This window comes from Phoca vitulina, unplaced genomic scaffold, assembly GCF_004348235.1.
Source record: "Phoca vitulina isolate PV1807 unplaced genomic scaffold, GSC_HSeal_1.0 scaffold47, whole genome shotgun sequence".
In the NCBI taxonomy this organism is placed as follows: Eukaryota; Metazoa; Chordata; class Mammalia; order Carnivora; family Phocidae; genus Phoca; species Phoca vitulina.
In genome coordinates, this window is record NW_022589750.1 from 1650603 (window position 1) to 1670177 (window position 19575).

General features: G+C 59.7%; 1 protein-coding gene and 1 pseudogene across 9 annotated transcripts in view; one reads left to right on the forward strand and one right to left on the reverse strand.

The window, feature by feature from the left end:
* Positions 1–17789, reverse strand: part of MINK1 (misshapen like kinase 1) — a 43139-nt gene extending 25350 nt beyond the window's left edge. For all 9 annotated transcript variants that reach the window (XM_032431827.1, XM_032431829.1, XM_032431828.1 and 6 more), the window contains exon 1: positions 17479–17789. In XM_032431827.1, the coding sequence (XP_032287718.1) occupies positions 17479–17535 (57 nt within the window). In that variant the 5' untranslated portion in view covers positions 17536–17789. The remainder of the gene's footprint in view (positions 1–17478) is intronic.
* LOC116649223 lies at positions 12695–12957 on the forward strand (annotated as a pseudogene).
* Positions 17790–19575: the final 1786 nt, after the last annotated feature.

Sequence of the window (19575 nt, forward strand, 5' to 3'; positions counted from 1 at the left end):
CGCCGAGGAGGGAGCCCCACTCGGGGCTCGATCCCAGGACCCGGGGATCATGACCTGAGCCAAAGGCAGATGCTCAATGACTGAGCCACCCAGGCGCCCCTAGATTTTTTTTTTTTTTTTTAAGATTTTATTTATTTGTGAGAGAGACAATGAGAGACAGAGAGCATGAGAGGGAGGAGGGTCGGAGAAGCAGACTCCCCGCTGAGCAGGGAGCCGGATGTGGGACTCGATCCCGGGACTCCAGGATCATGACCTGAGCCGAAGGCAGTCGCTTAACCAACTGAGCCACCCAGGAGCCCCTAGATTTTATTTTTTAAAAGTAAGCTCTACGCCCAACGTGGGGCTCGAAGTCACAACCCCAGATCAAGAGTCACTGCTCTTCCGATGGAGCCGGCCAGGCACCCCCTCCCCCCTCGCCCCATCGCGGGTCTTAGAGTTACAGAATTTCAGAGCTGCAAGGGTCCATCCACTCAGAATTCCCAAGAGATTCTAGAAGGCTCCAGAGTGGCAGAAAGGAGACCCATAAGGCCCGGGGAGAGGGGTGGGGGAGGGCTGGTCTGTCTTGCGCTGTAGGCCCACAGTGATTACTCACTGGGATGTGCCCTGGCAGGTCCCGCTGCTGTAGGCAGGGCCCAGAGGTGCCACCCTGCCCTGGACAGGAAGCGGGGCTGCGGGGGTGGGGCAAGGGCTCCGCAGAAGAACCTGTGGCAGACAGACAGACAGACAGACGGGGAAGGGGCTCTAGGGAAAGAGTGGGGAGCCGTGGTCCACAGAGGGTCCCAACGAGGGCGGCACAGTAGACCCCTGAGCCACACAACTCTTGGACCTGGGAGAACCTGGGGGAGCCTGGGGGAGCCTGGGCAAGCGGGCTGCCAGGGCCCAGGTGCTGAGACTGGGCTGGGCACAGCGGCCCTCTGCCCGCCTCCCACAGGGAGACAACAGGCCCGTTTGCCTGAGCTCTCCCTGTGACCCCGAAGCCCCACACAGAGGGGAAGAGGGGCAAAGGCCGTGGGGTACCAAGGTCCAGGCTGGAGAGGGGCCCTCACCCTCCCTGGAGCGAGGCACCCGCAGCCTCAGAGCCACCCCCACGACCCCAGCAGCCTACATGCCAACACAGTGGCTGCCAAGCACAGGCAGCTTCGGACCCGCCCTCAGTCCCATCGCCAACCACAGGACTCCGGGGAAGCTGCGAAGCTGGGGGCCAGGCAGGGGCGAGGCTGAGGGGCGGGGCTGACAGCTCCGCCGGACAGTCCAGGTCCCACGGGGACACGTGAGGACACGCAGAGCCACAGAGGGGGCAGAAGCCCGGGAGAGGGGTGGCCGTCTAGCCATCCTCCAACGAGCCGGGAGCAGCCCGAGGCCTTGTGCGCCTGCAAGCCCAAGAGAGCTCCGCGGGTGTGCGGGCGTGCGGGTGTGGGGAAGTGTGTGGGTGCTCGCGGAGGAGGGGACTGGATGCAGGCCAGCGCACGAAGTGGCAGGAGTCTCATCTGATCACCTCCTCCTCCTGGCCCAGCAGACACCAGGTGGCCTCCCCCGCAGGAGGCAGGCCCCAGGGGAGCCCAGATGTCCCCCATGCCCGCGGCGACCTGGCGGGGGCGGGGACTGTGCCTGCCCCATTCCTACCCGGGGAAGCAGGCTCCAAGCCAAAGCACAGAGGACATGCTCCCGGTGAGGAAGGAAGCCCACGCAGGAGAGGGGCGCCAACGCCCCATCGGCTGCCCCGGCCAGTAGTAACTAAAACCTGCAAAAACTCCTTCCCCCGTGTTCTCGGGCTGCACTCTGCTCGGGCCCAGCCCTGCCTCCCATGCCGGGGCTGCTGGGGCTGCACAGGCCCTCGGATTCCCAGGATTCCGGTTCCCCGGGAAGGGCTGGCCCTCAGTGGGCGGCTACCCGTGCTTTCAGGCGCTCATGGAGCGCAGGGCGGGAGGGAGCAGAGCAGGCGCTAGGAGCTGAGGGGACAGAAGGAACCGGGAAAGGTTTCTGTGCTGGGGGGAGGAACAGTTTTTGAATCTCTCCTCCAGAAGGACACACACACGTGACCTGGACTCGCACGCACACAGAGGCAGAAACAGGTCCGGACACGACACACGCATGAACACAAGTACCACTCTGATGGGAAACCAGTATGAGCAGCGAGGAGGTGGGAGGCCCCTGCCGCCTCCAGGCCCAGGTTCCCCACAGACCGACGGTGGCCTCAGACCCTCAGAGCAGGTCCGGGCCGGCGGGCGCTGCGTCCAGACCCGGGCGCTGCGTCCAGACCCGAGGCGAGGCGAGCTGGAGTGGCCCTAGACAGAGCCTGGGGGGAAGGGCAGGGGAAGTGAGCAGCGGGAGGGAGGGGAGGAGAAGAGGGGGCCAGAACTCCAGCAGTGGTGTGGGTTCTAAAATGGCCACAGGCAAGGCAGGGGACAGATGGTCCCTTTCTGCGGCTGAGCTGGAGAAGTGGGGAAAGGGAAAAGAAGAAATAAACATCAGCACAGTCAGAAATTTAAAAATAAACCCCAAACCCTAAAAGATAAGCAGCTCGTGTCTGAGGTCCCACCTGCCCCCAGAGCGTTCTGGGGGAGAGACAGGGGGGCAGGCCCCGGAGGACAGCCCCTGGCCTCGGCCGTCCGGCCTCGCCCTGCCCGGAGCCGCCTCCCGAGTCCTCCCTCAGCCTCGGCCGCAGCCCGGGGACTGTGCTTCTCGAGTGTCACCAGCTGTGGGGCGGTCTGATCTTGGCCCTGCCTCGGAACCATCCGCGGCCGGCAGAATCCCCTCCGTCACCTCACGCCGGGGGGCCACCACAGCCAGCACCCAAACGTCCGGCACTCCACAGTCACCACGTCATTTGCACCTCAGACCTACAGGGAAGCCAGGCAGGGCTTGTCAGCCCACTTCACAGATGAGAAAACCAAGGCTCCAAGGACTTAAATGTTTGCTGCGGTGCAGCTGGGACTCCCGCGCTCACGGCAAATCCCAGGGGGCTTCTGGTGGCCCATGCCACGCTGTCCCCCGCCCCACAGTGCTCTGCACACCCCCGGAGATTTCATTTGCCATCTGCAGGCCAAAGAGGCTCTTCCTCAGGCTCAGATCCGACCGCCTTCCAGCTGATCTCCCAGGTGTGGCTCATCTGGGGCCTCGCCAGGCCCGCCTCGGGGTCATTTGTTTCTTGCTGGGGCAGAGGTGGAGGCAGAGGGGCCCTGCACACGCCTGGACTTTTCTGGGCTCTTCTAACTCACCACACCCTTGCTCACGGCTGAGGCTCTGCACCTGCTGTTCACTCCTCCAAGCACACCGCTCCCGCCCCGGACCTGCGGGCCGTGCCCATCCTCCAGGACCCCTCCCTGGCTGACCACCTGCTCCCACAGGACCCTTCTGCGGCACAGTCATGTTTTGTGATTAAGTCTTTAACTGTCTCCTCTGCTAGGCTGTTCTTAGAGGTCAGGGCCACATTCAGAACCTGTTGAATGAATACAGAAAAGCAAGAGAGCTGGTGTTCTCTGGAAAAGCCTTCCATCCTCCCTAGTGCAATCAATGGTTTCTAACACTAGTTTTGGGTTTATCTCCATACTTCCCAAGTAATCCATGAATATTCACTGAAAAGCTATGCACTAAAGCAGCTACTAAAAGTTAATCCCTTTTTGTCATGTGAATCAGCGCCCTGTAATTTATACGTGTGGTGATTGTGTCTCTAGAAAGTGGACTTTGTTAAAGTGGCGAACTCCTATACAGTTGGCAAAACCCAAACAAGAACGTGATTCTTTTGTTTTAAGTAGGCTCCGCACCCAACGTGGGGCTTGAACTCACAACCTTGAGATTAAGAGTTGCATGTTTGCTCTACCAACTGAGCCAGCCAGGCGCCCCCAAACAAGAACATTAATAAGGATCCAAAGACTGTGGGAAGCCAGCAGGCAAGAAGAGATCCAGGGCTAGCGTCCTGGAGGCGAAAGGAGAAAGAAGCAGGCAGAGGCTGGGCTGGGTGAGACCGGGCTGGTGTGTATGCGCCACTGAGACCCACAAGGGCTGGCGCCGGTCTGAAGCCTCCATGTGAAGGGGGCAAACCAGCAGTTCACTTCACCTCGGAGACCCCCATCTCCTTGTCTACCCAATCCCGTCACAAGAATTCTTGGATGTGAAAACATTTTGAAATCCACTAAGTGTACAAATTTGCACAAAATCATTATGAAGAGACTGCCTCCCAGAGAGCAAGGGAAAACTGTGTCAAAAGGTGACTTATTAACACTGTTGGTGTCTCTGGGATTTGGGGTGAAGAGTGGTGACACAGGAGAGGAGAAACCAGTCAAAAGCAGAACCGAGTGTAGGACAGGTGAAAGATGGGGGGGCGGCAGGCAGATTGAGGGCCCTGGAGGCAGGGCTGAGAGGGGCTGGGAGGAGGGTTGTCCCTGTGGAAGGAGGAGGGGGAAGAGGAGGGGGAGGGGAAAGAGAGGGAAGAGGAGGGGAGGAGGAGGGGAAGGAGGGGAAGAGGAGGGGGAGGGGAAAGAGAAGGAAGAGGAGGGGAGGAGGAGGGGGAGGAGGAGGGGGAGGGGAAAGAGAAGGAAGAGGAGGGGAGGAGGAGGGGGAGGAGAGGGAAGAGGAGGGGGGAGGAGGGAGGGGGAGGAGGGGAAGGAGGGGAAGGGGAGGAGGGGGAAGATGAAGTGGGGGGAGAGGAAGAGGCAGCCGCAGCGGGGCGGCGGGTGGGCCGGGCTGGGAGGGGGAAGCCCGGGCTGGGAGGGGGAAGCCCGTCCAGCCCGGCAGATGGGGAGCTCAGGGCGCTCACGGAGGAGGATGGCCGTAATCAGGGGCTGGATAATAAGGAGGCTTCCCGTGCGGGTTTTCCCCTGCAGCACAAACAAATCGTTATACCTCATTGCCAACCTCCTCCCGGGGGAGTCAGGTGTCCACAGACCTGAGGGAAGGGGCCAGGGGACCTGGGGCCTGTCTGTCCCCGCACTGCTTCTAATTCCAGGGGTGGTGCCCAGCTGGCTCAGCGCCAGAGCCAGTCTCCAATCTCGAATCTCAGGCTTGTGAGTTCGAGCCCCACGCTGGGCAGAGAGGTTACTTTTATTTTTTTTTTTATTTTTATTTTTTTTAAAGATTTTATTTATTTATTTGACAGAGAGAGACACAGCGAGAGAGGGAACACAAGCAGGGGGAGTGGGAGAGGGAGAAGCAGGCTTCCCGCAGAGCAGGGAGCCCGATGCGGGGCTCGATCCCAGGACCCTGGGACCATGACCTGAGCCGAAGGCAGACGCTTAACGACTGAGCCACCCAGGCGCCCCGAGAGGTTACTTTTAAAAAATAATAAATAAATGAGTAAAAACGGTTGCAGACGGGCGGCCCACCAGGTGCGGTGAGGGGGGCCCTGGGGAGAGAACCCCCCCGAGCGGCAGGGGGGCGTCAAAGGAGACCGCGGGAAGGGCAGGGAGGGCAGAGGGCACAGAGCTGAGCCAGGCCGCACAGCAGGCAGAGGGCGAGGCGCGGGGAGCCAGACTGGGAAAGGAAGACCGGGCTGTTCTTCACAGGGGGGAGGCCCACCAAGGGCCAACTCGGAATGAGTGACAGCTGCAGGGACGCAGATGACCCAGGAGGACTTCCTGAGCAGCAGGACGGAGCCAAAAGGCTCCCCAACTTTTCACTCGGTCTCCTCCGAACCTTCCCTGGCCACATTCCCACCAGGCTGGGGCCTGGCGAACCAGTTCACGCGTTCGGTCAGCAAACACCGAGCGCCTGCTGGAGACCCAACCGTGGTGACGAACAGAACTGAGCGGTGCCCTCCTTCGCCGAGCTTGCGGGAAGCAAGGAAGGACTACGTCGAGGTCCCTGCGGCACAGGGGGCCAGGAAAGGCCTGCTGGGGGTCTGGAAGGTTCCAGGCTCTGGGGCAGGAAAGCCTTCACTCTCTCGGCCCGGGGGAGCCCGGCAGCCCCAGCATCCAGCCTGGAGTCCACAATCGAGCCTTTCACTAAGCACTCTGCAGCTTTCTGAACCAAGGTCCCGGGTCTCACACCCTAACAAAGCCAGGCGTCCCCCTCAGGGCGGCCAGGGTGAGGCCCAGGGCAGGGTGCGGGCCTCCTGACTCAGGGGGCAGGACAGACAGGAGTTTCTAGTTCAGACCCTAGATTTTGCAGCTGGTGTCTCTTCCAGGGAAGCGGGAGGCCTTTCAGGGGATGGTGGAAGGCTCTAGGGCAGGGAAAGGGAAGCCAGCCGCGCCCCGACCTGGGGGCTCGGTGACTCACCACCCACAGCCGAGGCGGGCTTCTCTTTCCCAAACGCCACGCCAAGGAGGACAGGCATGCCCACAGACCCCAGAAGACGCCCTTTCTTGCCTAAGCTCAGTCAGACCGCTCCCACCTCCAGCTGGCAGTCACCCACACGTTACAGCAGCCCCATGCGGTGGCCCTGCCGCCCTCATTTGACACAAGTGAGGCGTGGGCGTAGTGATGACCTTGCCAACGGTCACCCAGTAAGTGCTGGAACTCGGACGGGAGTCCGACTCTGTCTCCAAGGCCTGTGCCCTTAGGGCGAGTGACGACAGGGAAGGCCCCACCAGCCCAGGCCCGTCGCCGTCTCCCCAGGTCAGTCACCTGGCCGCGCTGCCCTGCCCCTGGGCGCTAGCGGGCTCGGGAGACGGTCCCTGAAGTGCAGGCACACTCCGACCTGGAAGGCAGGCCTCTCTGCAACACGGGGCTCTCCTGCCCCCCTCTCCTCCTGGGTGACTCAAGTCCCAAGCCCGCCTCTCCTGCCTTTTTCCCTCTTTCCCCTTGAAGGGCAGTGAGGAAATGGCAAATGGTGTGGCCAGAGGAAGGCCAGGAGGCCGGGCAGGCCACTGCACTGACCACCTCTATCCTAAGAAACCCAACTCAAGTCCAGGTCACGCTCCAGGCCTGTCCAGGGCCGCGGGCACCCCAGAGGCAGCCTGACCCAGCTCCACACCCTCCAGGCTGGAGGCCCAGGACGGGCTGTCAAAGGGGCCTCAAGGGCTGCCCACGGTTTCCCCAAAACATCTCTAGCAGCTCACCACCCCCTCGCCCCATACGTATTTAGGCCTTTCCGGTGGCCCTTCATCCCACAGGAGATGCATCGGGGTGCACTACCCACCCACCACCGGCACCAAAAACCTCCCTCCCTGACAGGATGTTGTCTGTGTCTGAACTTTCGGGGCCTAGAATGGTTCCTATCCAAACACAAATACGCGTTCGCTGACCACAGCTTCCAGCCAGAGCCGCACCCCTGGCCACCCTCGGGGACCCTCGGGAACACAGGAAGGACCGAGCCCCCCGGGGCCGGTTTTCTCCCGCTTCGAGGGGCATCTGGCCCTCACGCACAAGTGCAGAAACGCTGCTACGGTTTGTTACCCGCCCCCCCAAACGGCCCTTCCAACCCACTCTAGCGGGCCCACCGGCCCCCAGGACGAGAAGTCAGAGCTGAGCCGAGCACGACGGTGAACGCCAGCACAGCAGAACCAGAAACGGGGGGGAGGGGTGGGGGTGGCCGAGAACCCCTTAACTTCTCTTTCCAGGCCTGGCTTCATTTAAAATCCCCCTCAGAGGCCGGGTGGGCCGCCCAGCAGGAGGGACGGACGTGTTCGGGGCGACTTCTGGGACTCCGGGCCACCCCACCTGACCCCGCAAGTGTTAGGCATCTGATGTGCCAGGCCCCCCCCCGCTCGCTCAGCTCTGCACACACAAAACGGGGGCACGGGGGGACAGGTGGCAAGTGGTGGGTCCCGGGGCTGGGGCTGCGGAGCGGGGACACAGCTCCTGTCTGGGATGGGCGCACAACCTGAGAGTACTTAGTGCGCCTGCTCAGCACCCTTAACCTGGCTAAGATGGTAAAATGTTATGTATATGCAACTACGGTAAAGAACGTTTTTTTAAAGGGAGGAGTGACACAGTCTTCCTCTCTTCCTGCCGAAGAACAGGCCTCTTTCCTGAATCATTCAACTCTCTTCCAAACGAAATCTTCTGGATTCTTTTTTTTTTTTTTGGTAAGATTTATTTATTTAAGGGATGCCTGGGTGGCTCAGTCGTTAAGCGTCCGATCGAGTCCCGCATCGGGCTCCCTGCTCAGCGGGAAGCCTGCTTCTCCCTCTCCCACTCCCCCTGCTTGTGTTCCCTCTCTCGCTGTGTCTCTGTCAAATAAATAAATAAAATCTTTAAAAATATATATTTATTTATTTAATATATATATAGAGAGAGAAAGCAGAGTGTTCTTAAGAGAGCGAGCACAGGGTTGGGGGGCGGACAGAGGGAGAGAGGGAGAGAATCCCAAGCAGGCTCCATGCAACATGGGGCTCGATCTCACGACCCCGAGATCACAACCTGAGTCAAATGAAACCAAGAATCGGACGCTCAATAGACTCAGCCACCCAAGATGACCCAATCTTCTGGATTCCATGTACGTCTCCCATCTTTCCCTCCTGGCATCAGAGTGCTCTGCCCAGAAGCCCATCACCCCGAAATCTCTATCCATCCCGGGCACAGGCCCCATGAAGTTTCGTATACCTGGCCCGAGCCCACCAATGCCAACCCACCTGCAGTCCTCAAAGACCCAGGCCAACGTCTCACTCCCTCTTCTCAAAACATGCCCCACGTTTCTGAATAAAGCCTGTCCTCTACCAAGACCCAGATCCAGCCCGTGGGCTCCTCAAGGGCAGGAACCACATCTCACACAGGCTGTCTCCAACCCACGAGGCAGGCCACAGACGACGCGAGCACAGACCCACGGACAGTGGCCGTCCCCCGCGAGCCCACGCGGCCTGCCCACCACGGGCATTCCCAAGGGAGGCAAGGAGAAAACCACGCTACTCACACACACACGGTATAGGACGCGCGCCCGCCCTGCCCCCTGGAGTAGGCCGGCGGCACGGGCGCCAACATGCTCAGGCTATGCGGAGTGAGTCAGACCCGAGTCTGACTCCGAGACCTGCCACGTCCTGGCCGTCCAACCCTAGACGAGGTTCTGGGACTCCCCACGTTCTCTGAGCCCTGACAGGGAGGAGGTCGCCCGCTCTGGAGGGCTACCACGACGGCTGGCGAGGTCATGTAAGCACAGAACCTACTGCACACTTAGGTGTTCCTTATTGTTCTTATTCCAACCCCAAAAGCCCTTCGGTGACGAACCCACATTAAAACGGAAATGACTTGGATCAAACTGACGGGAGAGAAAAGGGGCTCGCTGGGAGTCTAAAGGCCAAAGGAACGACAAACCGTGGGGCCACATGCTGCCTGTTCCCCCCCCAACCCGGTATTGTTCGACACGTGGGCCCGAGGTGGCTTCCAGAGGGAGGGACTGTGTTCGGGTCAGAGGATTGCGGCGCCTCCACGCCCCGGCGAGACGAGGCCAGGGGCCCGCCAAGTTGAGAGGCAGCGAGAGGTAGGTGGCAGCCCTGTCCCTGGGCTTTACCCGCTTGTCCCCATCGCTGCTCTACCCCCCGCCCCTCACCCACCCCCAAGCGTACCCGAGGCAAGCTGCCTTCCTCCCTGTGCGATCTGAGTCATGGTGCTCGCTCACCACACCTCTGCCTCCCAGGGGCCAGCCTGAGAGTGCAAAGACCCGAGAGGAAAGACCAGTGCGCTAGCCTCCTGTCCCAGACCCCGGGGGCGCACCTGCTTCTGCCTGCTGGGCAGTGGGGCGCTCCTGCCGGTTTTCTTGAAGACTCCTTCCCGAGCCGCTCAGAATTAAAGACCAAGTACTACACGCTTCAGCCACCTTCTCACAAATGTGCCTTGAAAGAAAGAGTGGGTGGGTGGTAAAGAGAGAACACGAAAATCGTCTTCCCTCCAGCCTGGCCTGGAGCCTGCCCACTTTACCTTTGGAGGTGTGCGGGCAGACACACAAAGCTGTCAGGGCAGACGGGTGCCGGGCGCAAGGCCACGTACGGCCTGCGTCCCTCTGTCCACCCAGAGCTCAGGCGAGCAGGGGACTTGGCCTGGCCCGTCCCAAGCCCACGCCAGGTAACCTGGGTGGAAAAGCGATTCTTCCCTGCGCTGCCCACACTCAGGGCATTAACGTCCCCGGTGCTCCGTACACACAGTGACAGCGTTTCCGGACGCCCCTGGGGGGAGGGCAGTGCCGCCCCGGCCGAGGACCACCGAGTAAGGGACCCGTGCAGGATACGCGGGGCACGCTCCGCTGCCTGCAGGTCAGATCTAGCGGGAGAGGACAGGTCGCAGCAATGCTCGGAGCCGCATCTCCCGCTAAGCCAGTGGTTACTGGGCCCTGCTACGTGCTCTGTGAGGGATCAACAGGAAGGAAGGGTCATGGTCCTCTACCTAAGGAAGCGCTGGGACAGACAAGACCGTGAAACAACATTCGATACGAGGCAGGATGTAGTCAAATGCTGAATTTCGGGGTCTGTGAGAAGGAGGAGGTGACCGGTGAGGGTGGGCACGGTCAGGAGAGGCTTTGGGAGAAAGCAGAAGTGAGGTGGCTTGAAGAAGGTGGCCTTCTCTTCCCGCAGCCCTGCTGATCCTTGATCTGTCCCTGAAAGGCTTGCTGTTCACGGAAAACTGCTCCAAACCGGTGCTTCCGGGAGCAGTTCAGCAACACAAGCCCCTCCAATCCTCTCCCCAAATGGTTCCCGGTGGAGAAGGGCGTGAGGTCCCCCACTCTCCCCCAGAAGGCCAGCCCAGGTCAGGCCTGCTCCCAGGGGCCTTCTCGTCCCACAGGCCAGGAGATGGACCTGCTTCCCTGCAGCCCTGACTCCGGGTGCCGGGGGCTCCAGGTGCCGGGGGCTCCAGGTGCCGGGAGCTCAGGGTGCTGGGGGGCTCTCGGGTGGGCCCTGCAGGCTCTCCTGCTGTGGGGACACGCACTTCCCCGCTGAGTCTGCAGTCCAACCACCTCCGCTGTCCAGGGCTTTCTGGCCTCCTCCCTCACCAGCCACTCCGCGTTTCCGAGGCGGAGTCCCCTCCTCGTCCTCCATTCATCCCTCTCTGCCCACGAGGGCTCCTCCCACAGGCTGTACCACCAAGCACTCTACGGCCCACCCTCCCCACACCAAAGCTTCTCCTGGCGTCTGGCTCCCCCAGGAAGCCCAGGACTGTGGCTTCCCCAGCTCTGCTTCATTTCAAACGTGCAAAACCACGAACAGTCCCCCTGCACACCCCACTCATCCTTTACTTGCACACAATGTAAATTGAGACTCTCATCTATTTATATACAGCATCTACCTAGACGTTGGGAAGGATCCCACTTCCCACAGCCCGTGACAGCAAGAGCAGGCCCAGGGCCGGGCCCGCCTGTGCTTACTTCTGGGAGACTTACCTACCTTCCGACCCCAGCCAGCACTCAGGCTCACGGCCACTGGTGACACCCCCATCCCCCACCCCCACGCAGGTGACTGTGTGAGACGGGAATGCGAATTAGCCGGATGGCAGCAATCACTTCCCTGCGCACAGGACGAACACATCACGCTGCATACCTTCGGTGCATACGCCTTTATTACAAACCTACGATAACGTGTCTAGTGATAACCCTTGTCCCTCACACACCTGCTCCAGACAAGGAGCAACCCACCCGCCCTCTGCGAGCGATGACGCGTGGTTCACACTGACCCCGTGCTGAGACCCTACCCCCAATAAGTAAACATGAGGGTCGGTTTAGTCATACGTCCCTCGCATGTACGGTCCTTTACCCTTCAAAACAAACTCCTTTGTTCTTCCCACAGGAAGGTTCTGAAGAAATCCTTTTGGACATTAAGCCTGGAGTTCCCACCCCATCCTCGGCCCCGGGCGCTTGGTTGTTGACTAAACGCTCCGCCCTAAGCATGGCCCCATTCCAGGGTCTCCCGATTCCGGCCGTCACCAAACTACCCGCTGGTTCTCCTCTGCCTGCTCTTTCTGTGGCAACACCAGCTCGGTTTTCAGACATGTAATCTGTTTCTCTCTCGATCGACCAACCGCCCATGGCATACTAAAGTTTTCTGCCACAGTCTTTATCACGTTTGCAATTACATATGTAACCATATACATACACATGTATGGTTATTATTTTGTTAATGTCTCTCCCCACTCCTAGATTGCAGGAAAACCCAGTCTATCTTGTACATCAATGTGCCCTCTGTGCCTAGTTCCAGATCTTTCCATAAACAAAACAGGAAGCCTAGCACAGTTACCAAGCACATCCTCGGCTGTCTGGCCCCTGGACTGAAATCTCCAGGGGCTCCTTGGGTCACTGGAATTCCATCCTTTCCTTCTCTCCTCCGTGTACCATTCCCTACCCTGAGAAAGAACAAAAAGCCTCAAGTACCTTCTCAATTAGCCTCTAGAAGAGCTTCCTGTGGATGGAAGAATCCCAGACTCTAGTCAAGGACGGGCTGGTTAGGAGGAGAATGGCAGGAAGAACAGGAGAGGGGAGAGAATGAACGTGGGTGTGGCCAGGGCCCACGTCTGCTACCAAGTAAGGTTTGTATCTCCCTATATTCTGGGGGCATTCAGGAAACGTTTCGAAAGGTGACTTATTAACCTGACTACTTTTCATTCTATTTCTGCAACCTAGGAAAGACGGAGGGAGTTGGGGGTGTAAAGCAGATGCCTGGGGAGGAGAAAGGACTGGGCATCAGATTTCAAGATGACTGAAGACAGGACAGAAAATCGCTTTAATTCATGGGAATCAGACTGAATAAAAACTTCCCAACCTTGAGGATTCCAAGATACTGAGGAGAGCAGCAACAGTTAAGAAAGGGGGAGCCTGGCCGCCGCCGCCACCGCGACCAAGATGGCCGGGAAACTCCCCACCTTCCTCAAGGATGCCTGGGCCTAGGAGCCGGTGCTGGTCACGTCCTTCACCACCGGGGGCCTCGCTCTAATTCTGCCCACCCTCAGCCCCTTCACCAAATACGCCACCATGATCAACCAGGCCACGCCCTACAACTATCCAGTGCCCCTCCGAGATGATGGGAACATGCCCAACGTGCCCGACCCCCAGGGCCCAAGCTTGGAGTGGCTGAAGAACTTGTGAGCACCCCCGGTAACATGGAGGAGGCCCCTCCCCTGAGCCAATAAAATGCGAACAGCGAAAAAAAAAAAAGAAAGGGGGAGCCTGACGGGGCGCCTGGGTGGCTCAGTCAGTTAAGCGCCCGACTCCTGGTTTTGGCTCAGGTCACGGTATCATGGGTTGTGGGATGGAGCCCCAAGTGGGACTCCGTGTTCAGCAGGGGGTCTGCTTGAAGATTCTCTCCCTCTGCTCCCCCCACTCTCTCTGAAATAAATAAATAAACCTCAAAAAAAAAAAAGGAAAGAAGGAAAAGGGGAGCCTGAGCTTGCAAAAGCACGTCTGAGGTGGATGCACCAGAGCTGATTCCACAGCTTCATGCAGTACCGAGCCCGACGAGTCACCCTGCCCACAGCACCCAGAACCTGGTTCTCCAAACAGCCGCCTGCCAGTGCTAGGTGACCGACGCAGGAAGGGGTGTCATCCATCACTTCGTCCGGCACACCTCTGTCCGGAGCCAGCAGGATTGGTCAGGCCAGCTCTCGGAAGGCTTCTGGAGACGCTCTCTGGCCCCAGGCCTGTTTTGTGTTTCTGGGTAGAGAGGTTACCTCCACATTCCTCACTTAGAGACCCAGGCCCGAGTACGAGCTTGTGAAGAGCGGCTGCACTCTTCCTGCCATCTTGTCCCAAAATGACAGGGGAGGACACTACGTATCCAAGCTGCGTGAGCTGCCCCGTCTGAGGCACGCAGTCCCAAGTCGAAGGGACGGAGGCCAGGTTTGACATTAGGGTTCCACACGGCGTGGTGTCCGCGGGGCTCTTGGGGCCAGCCGGCAACCTTGCTGACCTGCTGTGTCACTGTCGGAAGCCCACTTTCCCACACACCGTCCCCTCCACGTATCACTAAGGGCCCCGGCGATCCGTTCTGTCCGCCAGCAGAGAGCGTGCGGGGCGAACAGCTGAACAGCTGGTTCTAGCAAACTCCTCTGCAACCGTCCTTCCATTGTTCTGCCGAAGCAGCCCTGCTCCCCGCTGCCCTCCCCCCGGCTCCCTGTCCACAGCTGGGCAGCGGGCGCATCAGAACCCACTGGCTGGACGGTGCTCGGCGGCCCGGAAACGCAGGCCCAGAGCTGCCGGTTCTCCCAGCGGGGCTGGCCCCGCGGCCTCACGCGGACGGGAGAGGGGGCAAGAGGCTTCTCCAAAAAACAGACACAACAACACGAAGTCATTTGGAAAGGGACATCTCTGTCTGCACGACGACCCGGCAACAGGACCCTCCTGACTGGGCGCCATGACATTACTTCGACACGGTGACATGGAGCAGGGCTCCACAGTTTCAAGGACAGCACAGCCTAAAACTTCCAGCTGATCGGACAGGAAAAAGAAGCTGTTTGATTTATGAAGTGGGTCAGCCTAAAGGAGCGATGCCAAAGGAAAGAGGTCAGCCTGGGGTCTGCTCCCTCCTTGTCCCGTCCGGCTGACTGAGACTTATCCTTTGTGGGAAGCCAAGAGCCACAGGTCAGAAGATTCTTCTGGAACGTCACCACGCTTGGACACAGAGAAGGTCTGAAGCAAGAGGCCCATGTTTTCTCTTGGATGGTCCTAAGTTTACTTCAAGGGCATCACACTCAGACGGAGGCTTCCAGAACTCTGTTCACCACCAGACAAGGTCTCATTCCAAAACCAACTCCGAAGAGGTATCCTTGTGTGTCCACAGAAGAGGGGCAAGAGGACGCCTAGCAAGCATGACATTTACTGGATGCTCTCTCTGAGCAAGCTTTGTGCTGAGAGCTCTCACTTGTCACAAGACACGTTTATTCAACAACCACTGAGCCTCTGCCACGTGCAGAACCCCGATACAGACTGGCACGCAAAAATGAGCCGGACGGTCAAAATCCTGGCTTCCACTGGCCTCACGTTCTCGTCGAGGTTGATAAGAACAAATACATCTGTCCGCCGGTGATAAATACGATGAAGTAAAAGAAAGCAGACTAAGGGAATGCTATATAAAACTCCCATAGAAATAAAGCGGGGGAAGCGGTGCTATTTCAGATGCAGCGGCGCTGGAAGGCATCTCTGACTGCCATCTGATGACAGGGCGGCAAAACGTCCCCATGTGCCGGCCACCGGACCGAAGACTCCCCGGGAGGGACTCGCTGAGTCCGCAGCCCCTCTGAGATCCCCCCACACAGAGCCGGGACGGAGGGCTGTCTGCAGAATCCGACACAGTTACACAGTGAGTGACAAAGCCGGGACTTGAACTCAGAAGCCCGCAGCCCCACGCTACTGGGCTGGGGGAGAAATGGAGCCTCAGAGGTCAAGTGCGCCCGTGCTCACAAAGCAGCAGGCCCACTGGCCTTTCCACACGGAGCTAGGAGCTCAGTGCCATTCAATCTGGCCCCGTCAGACTATTACTCTCATCACCAGCTGAAAACCAAACCTTCTCCTGAAACAAGAGGAGAAAGAACGTGGGCTCTGCAAGGCCAGCTAATAAGTGAACATGTTCGCCTCTCATCCCCCCGCCCCCAGGCCCCCAGCACAAGATGCTGTAGGAGAGGGAAACAGGCTCTGCTAATTCTCCGGGCTGCCGGTTCCCACTGGAGAACAGACAGGGACAGAACAGGAGGTGAGTGAGCCGCCGCTCCACGGGCCACAGCGGCTCTGGAGGTGGAGCAGAGGGGACAGGCACTGAGAAAAGGTCAGCAGCAAGGAGGAAGGAGGCCCTCCCTAGCCCGGTTTCAAAGAAAGCACAGCCCTCCCTCCTGCCCTGCGGTAATGGGGTGGCAGGGTGAGGGGAAGGGGAGTGCTTCCTTGAGAAGCAGGAGGCAGGAAAGACAGATGCCCCGGGAGCAGGTCTGAGGCCCCTCCAGACCTCTCCAGACGGGAGGGAGAGGAGAATGAGGCAGGAGGCTAACGCAGCTTCTAGCAGAGAAGTCCAGAAAGGAAATGCCACAGCCAAGGTCAGAGGCTGTTTGCAGAATTGCTGGAAATCCCAGGTTGGGAAGTCCGGGCGAGAGGGGAGGATTCAAGGAAAGGAGAGGCCAGAGCAGAGTTCCACAGGGTTTCAACCAAAGGTCACGGTTTGGACCCTCCTGTTTTTTTATTGTATGTCAGCCACCAGAGCCACAGGGACCTGTGACCAGGGTTAATCAACAACCAAGGTGGGAAGGGAAGATGGGGGTTCATCCTAGAGCAGAGCACAGTAAGGGGAGCCTGGAATTCCATCCTATTATACCCCACCAGACCTCTGCCCGCCAGCGCACGCGCCGCGCACACACACACAATGAAATTCAACACTGAGTCTCCCTCCGCAGCAACCTATCACCTTCTCTCCCGCAAGCCAGGTCTCCCAGCCCAACATTGCACCAAACAAATTATGACCTGAATGGCAAGAAAAACTGTGTCACCTAGAGAAACCCAATTAACGACATGACTCTGCTCTCCTCCATTCCCCCCTCCAGGCGTATCCGGGGCACCTATGTGGCTGACCGCCTTTTCCCACGACTGGCCGAGTTCCCTGGCTAGTTCCAAAGCCAGACCGCTGACACAGGGGCCTCGGGAGAAGCCGATCCAGAGCCAACCCAGAGCCGGGAAATGCTACTGCCCCCCACACCCCGGCCTGTGGAGGAAGCGCGAGGGACACAGCATAAGCACACCACCTGGGAGGACAGTCCGTGGAGCGTTCACCTTGAAATCACTAAGTTGCTCCTCAAGCCGGCGCTCCTTGCTGAACACAAATGCTCCTGAGAGCTCCCAAATGGGGGCGTGCACGTGCCCCAGAAGGGACAATAAATAGGTATTTCGAAGAAATTCCTGCTGTGGTTGCTTCCTCTGGTCCCCTCTCCTAATGAGCCCCTCCCCTGAGAGATCTCCATCACCTGGGGGGGCCTCCCCCCATCCCCGGCTGCTTTTGCAGCCTCCCCACCGACCACATGTTCGGGGTGAGTCCATACACATAAACATCCTTCCGCGGCCCGTGCCAGGGCTTCGGGAGAGACCCAGCGCCCCCCTCCCCCCGCGCTGGTCTCGGCTCCAGCCCCACAGCGCTGCAGAGTTGGTCATGCAATAGGCAGGGACCCTGAGACCGGAAATGCCTGGTTCTGGACTGCTGCACTTGAAACACGAGAGGAGGCAGAGGGAGAGCGGAGCCCGGGGACGAGGGCGACCGCAGGAGGCGCGGGGTGCAGAGGGGCAGGCTGGAATTCCGGCCAGGGGAGAGGTGCAATCCAGGGGTGGGCGAGGAGGGGGAGGCTGTCAAGGCAGTGGCAAAGTCAAAACCCGAGGCGCCGAGAGAGGGGGGAGGAGGAGGAGGAAGGAGACACAAGTAAGGGCAAGGCTGGAAAGAGGCTGGGAGGGGCACCGGCGGCGAGACTCTGCAGGTGGCGGGGCTGGGGCGGGGGGAGGGGGCGCGGGGGGCGGGGGCCCCGCAGCGGCGGGCGCCCGGGCGAGGGGCGGGGGGCGCCGGGGCCGGCGGAGGGGCGCCCGGGCGGCACGTGAGGCGGCCGGCCGCGCCGCTCCCCGGCGGCGGGGGGCAGGAACCGGGGCGAGGCTGGGGGCGGCGCGCTCACCCGCAGGGCGGACAGGTCGATGTCGTCCAGGCTGCGGGCGGGGGCTGGGTCGCCCATGGCCTCCGCGGGCAGCCGGGCCCCGGGGCCGCTCACGCTCCGGCTCGGTTATTCCGCTGCCGCCGTCGCCGCTTCTCCCCCATCGGGGGATCCCGGGGGCGGACTCCGCCGCGCCTCCCCCGGAGGACGCGGAGGGGGAGGGCCGGCGGGAGGACCGACCCACCGACTGACAGGAGCTAGCGCCCGGAGCCCGCAACCCGAGCCTCCCGACTCTCCTGCGCAGGCGCGGAGTGGCCGCGCGCCGGGAGGGTGGACGAGGGAACGTGACGCGAGCGCGCCGGGTTCCCCTCCCCCTAGGCGCCGACACCTGCGCGCAGGCGCAGGAGACAGAGCGAGAGCGAAAGGCGCGCGCGAGGACGGAGCTGCCGCGCGAGCCTGGCGAGCAGAAGTGGGCGGTGGCCGGGCGGCCGCGGAGCGCGCCCACCGGCCGGCGCGCGTGCGCACACGCGTTTCCTTCCCTTCCCCTGTGTTTTGCCCTTTCTCTCCCCCATTTCCTTCTTCGCTCTCCTTTGACGCTTTTCCTTCCCTTTCCCTCCTCTTTCGTGTGCCCGGCTGCCAATCAAGCCACCCACCTCTATTTGCGGGGGAAGGGGGCGGGACCCAACCCCCCGATTACTAGGGGGGTTGTTATGGTAACTCCCCACGCGAGGACTGGGTGGCCTCTAGATAGGATGGGCTGTCCACCCACCTAATTGCCATGGCAACAGTGGAGCCGCCGAGGGAGGGGCCTCGGGGTGAGAATTTGGCTAGAGAAACCACGTGGGAGTTGGGCGGGGGCGCCGGGTGCCTCGGGAGTGCCCTTTACCCCCTCACTGGCTGGAGTCGGGAGTGTAGAGGAGGGGACCTGAGATCGCAGGGCGGGGAATCCTCCCGCACACCTTTTGTCTCTGCACAAAGGAGCTGTTTCAACAATTATTCATTGACCGATCACTGGAGCCGCGTGTGGGGGAAGGGGTGGCAGGGGGAGGTGGAGGAGAGGTGGACGAACCCATGTCCAACCCCTCCAGATCTTGCTTGGGTCACCTTAGGTCTAGTGTGGGCACAGCACCCCCAGCCATTAGCCTCACTGGAGGCTGGGTGAGGCTATGAAAAGAACCAGGAGTCATGTTCTGCCACTGTCGTGCTGTGTGACCTTGAGCAAGTTGCTTTGCTTCTCTGGGCTTTTCTTTCCCTGCGAAGTAGAGGAAGAAGGCTGTTTGCTCCCCGAGATCACTTCCAGCAATACTGTCTCTGAAAGACCGCAACGCCCGTCTTAATGCAAACATCGCTTAGGAGAGTTTGAATGAAAAGTCCTTGGAAAGGGGTTAACATCCTCGTTTCTAGACCCTTCTCTTTAGCACATTTGGATGCACGTCCAGTTTTGCTCCCCTCCCCTCCTGTTTGCCTTGTCATTGTCCTTGTCCACGCCACAATCCCCACTTACCTCCATTACTCTTTATCAGCCACCTGCCTGGTCTCCCTGCCTGGACCCCCTCAAGTCAACTCTCCATACCCACAGCGATTTTTCTAAAACTCAAATCTGATGTCACTCTCCTGTTTGAGACCCTTCACTCTGCCCCCACTTTGGAATAAAGTATGGCATCAAAGACCCTTTAAGATTCTGCCTGCTTCTCCTGCCTTGTTTTCAACACTCTGCCATTCGATCTCACATGTTCTATCCATACTGAAATCTTCTACTCACGTGGCCAGAACCTAACAGAAGCTTACCCCCAGCCTGCACACCTGCTGTTTCTTCTCCCTGGAATATTCTCACCACGCCCACTCTGACTGCACCTTGCTTTGCCCTACATGTCTAAATCACCTCTTCCATGAAGCCTTCCTTGATCTGCTAAGGCTGAGTTTAGCTCTTCTGTTTTAACTGCCTGGCTTAAACCCACGGTAACACTTGAGACTTTGAATTGTAAATGTCTGTCGCATCTCCTTAAAGGCAGGAATCATGTCAGCCGTGTTCAGCACAGGTCTTGGTGCCCCTTAGAGGTTCAGTAACATGTTAAGTGAATGAAGGCGTCTGTCCTTTGGGCAGGCACTGGGATATATGGT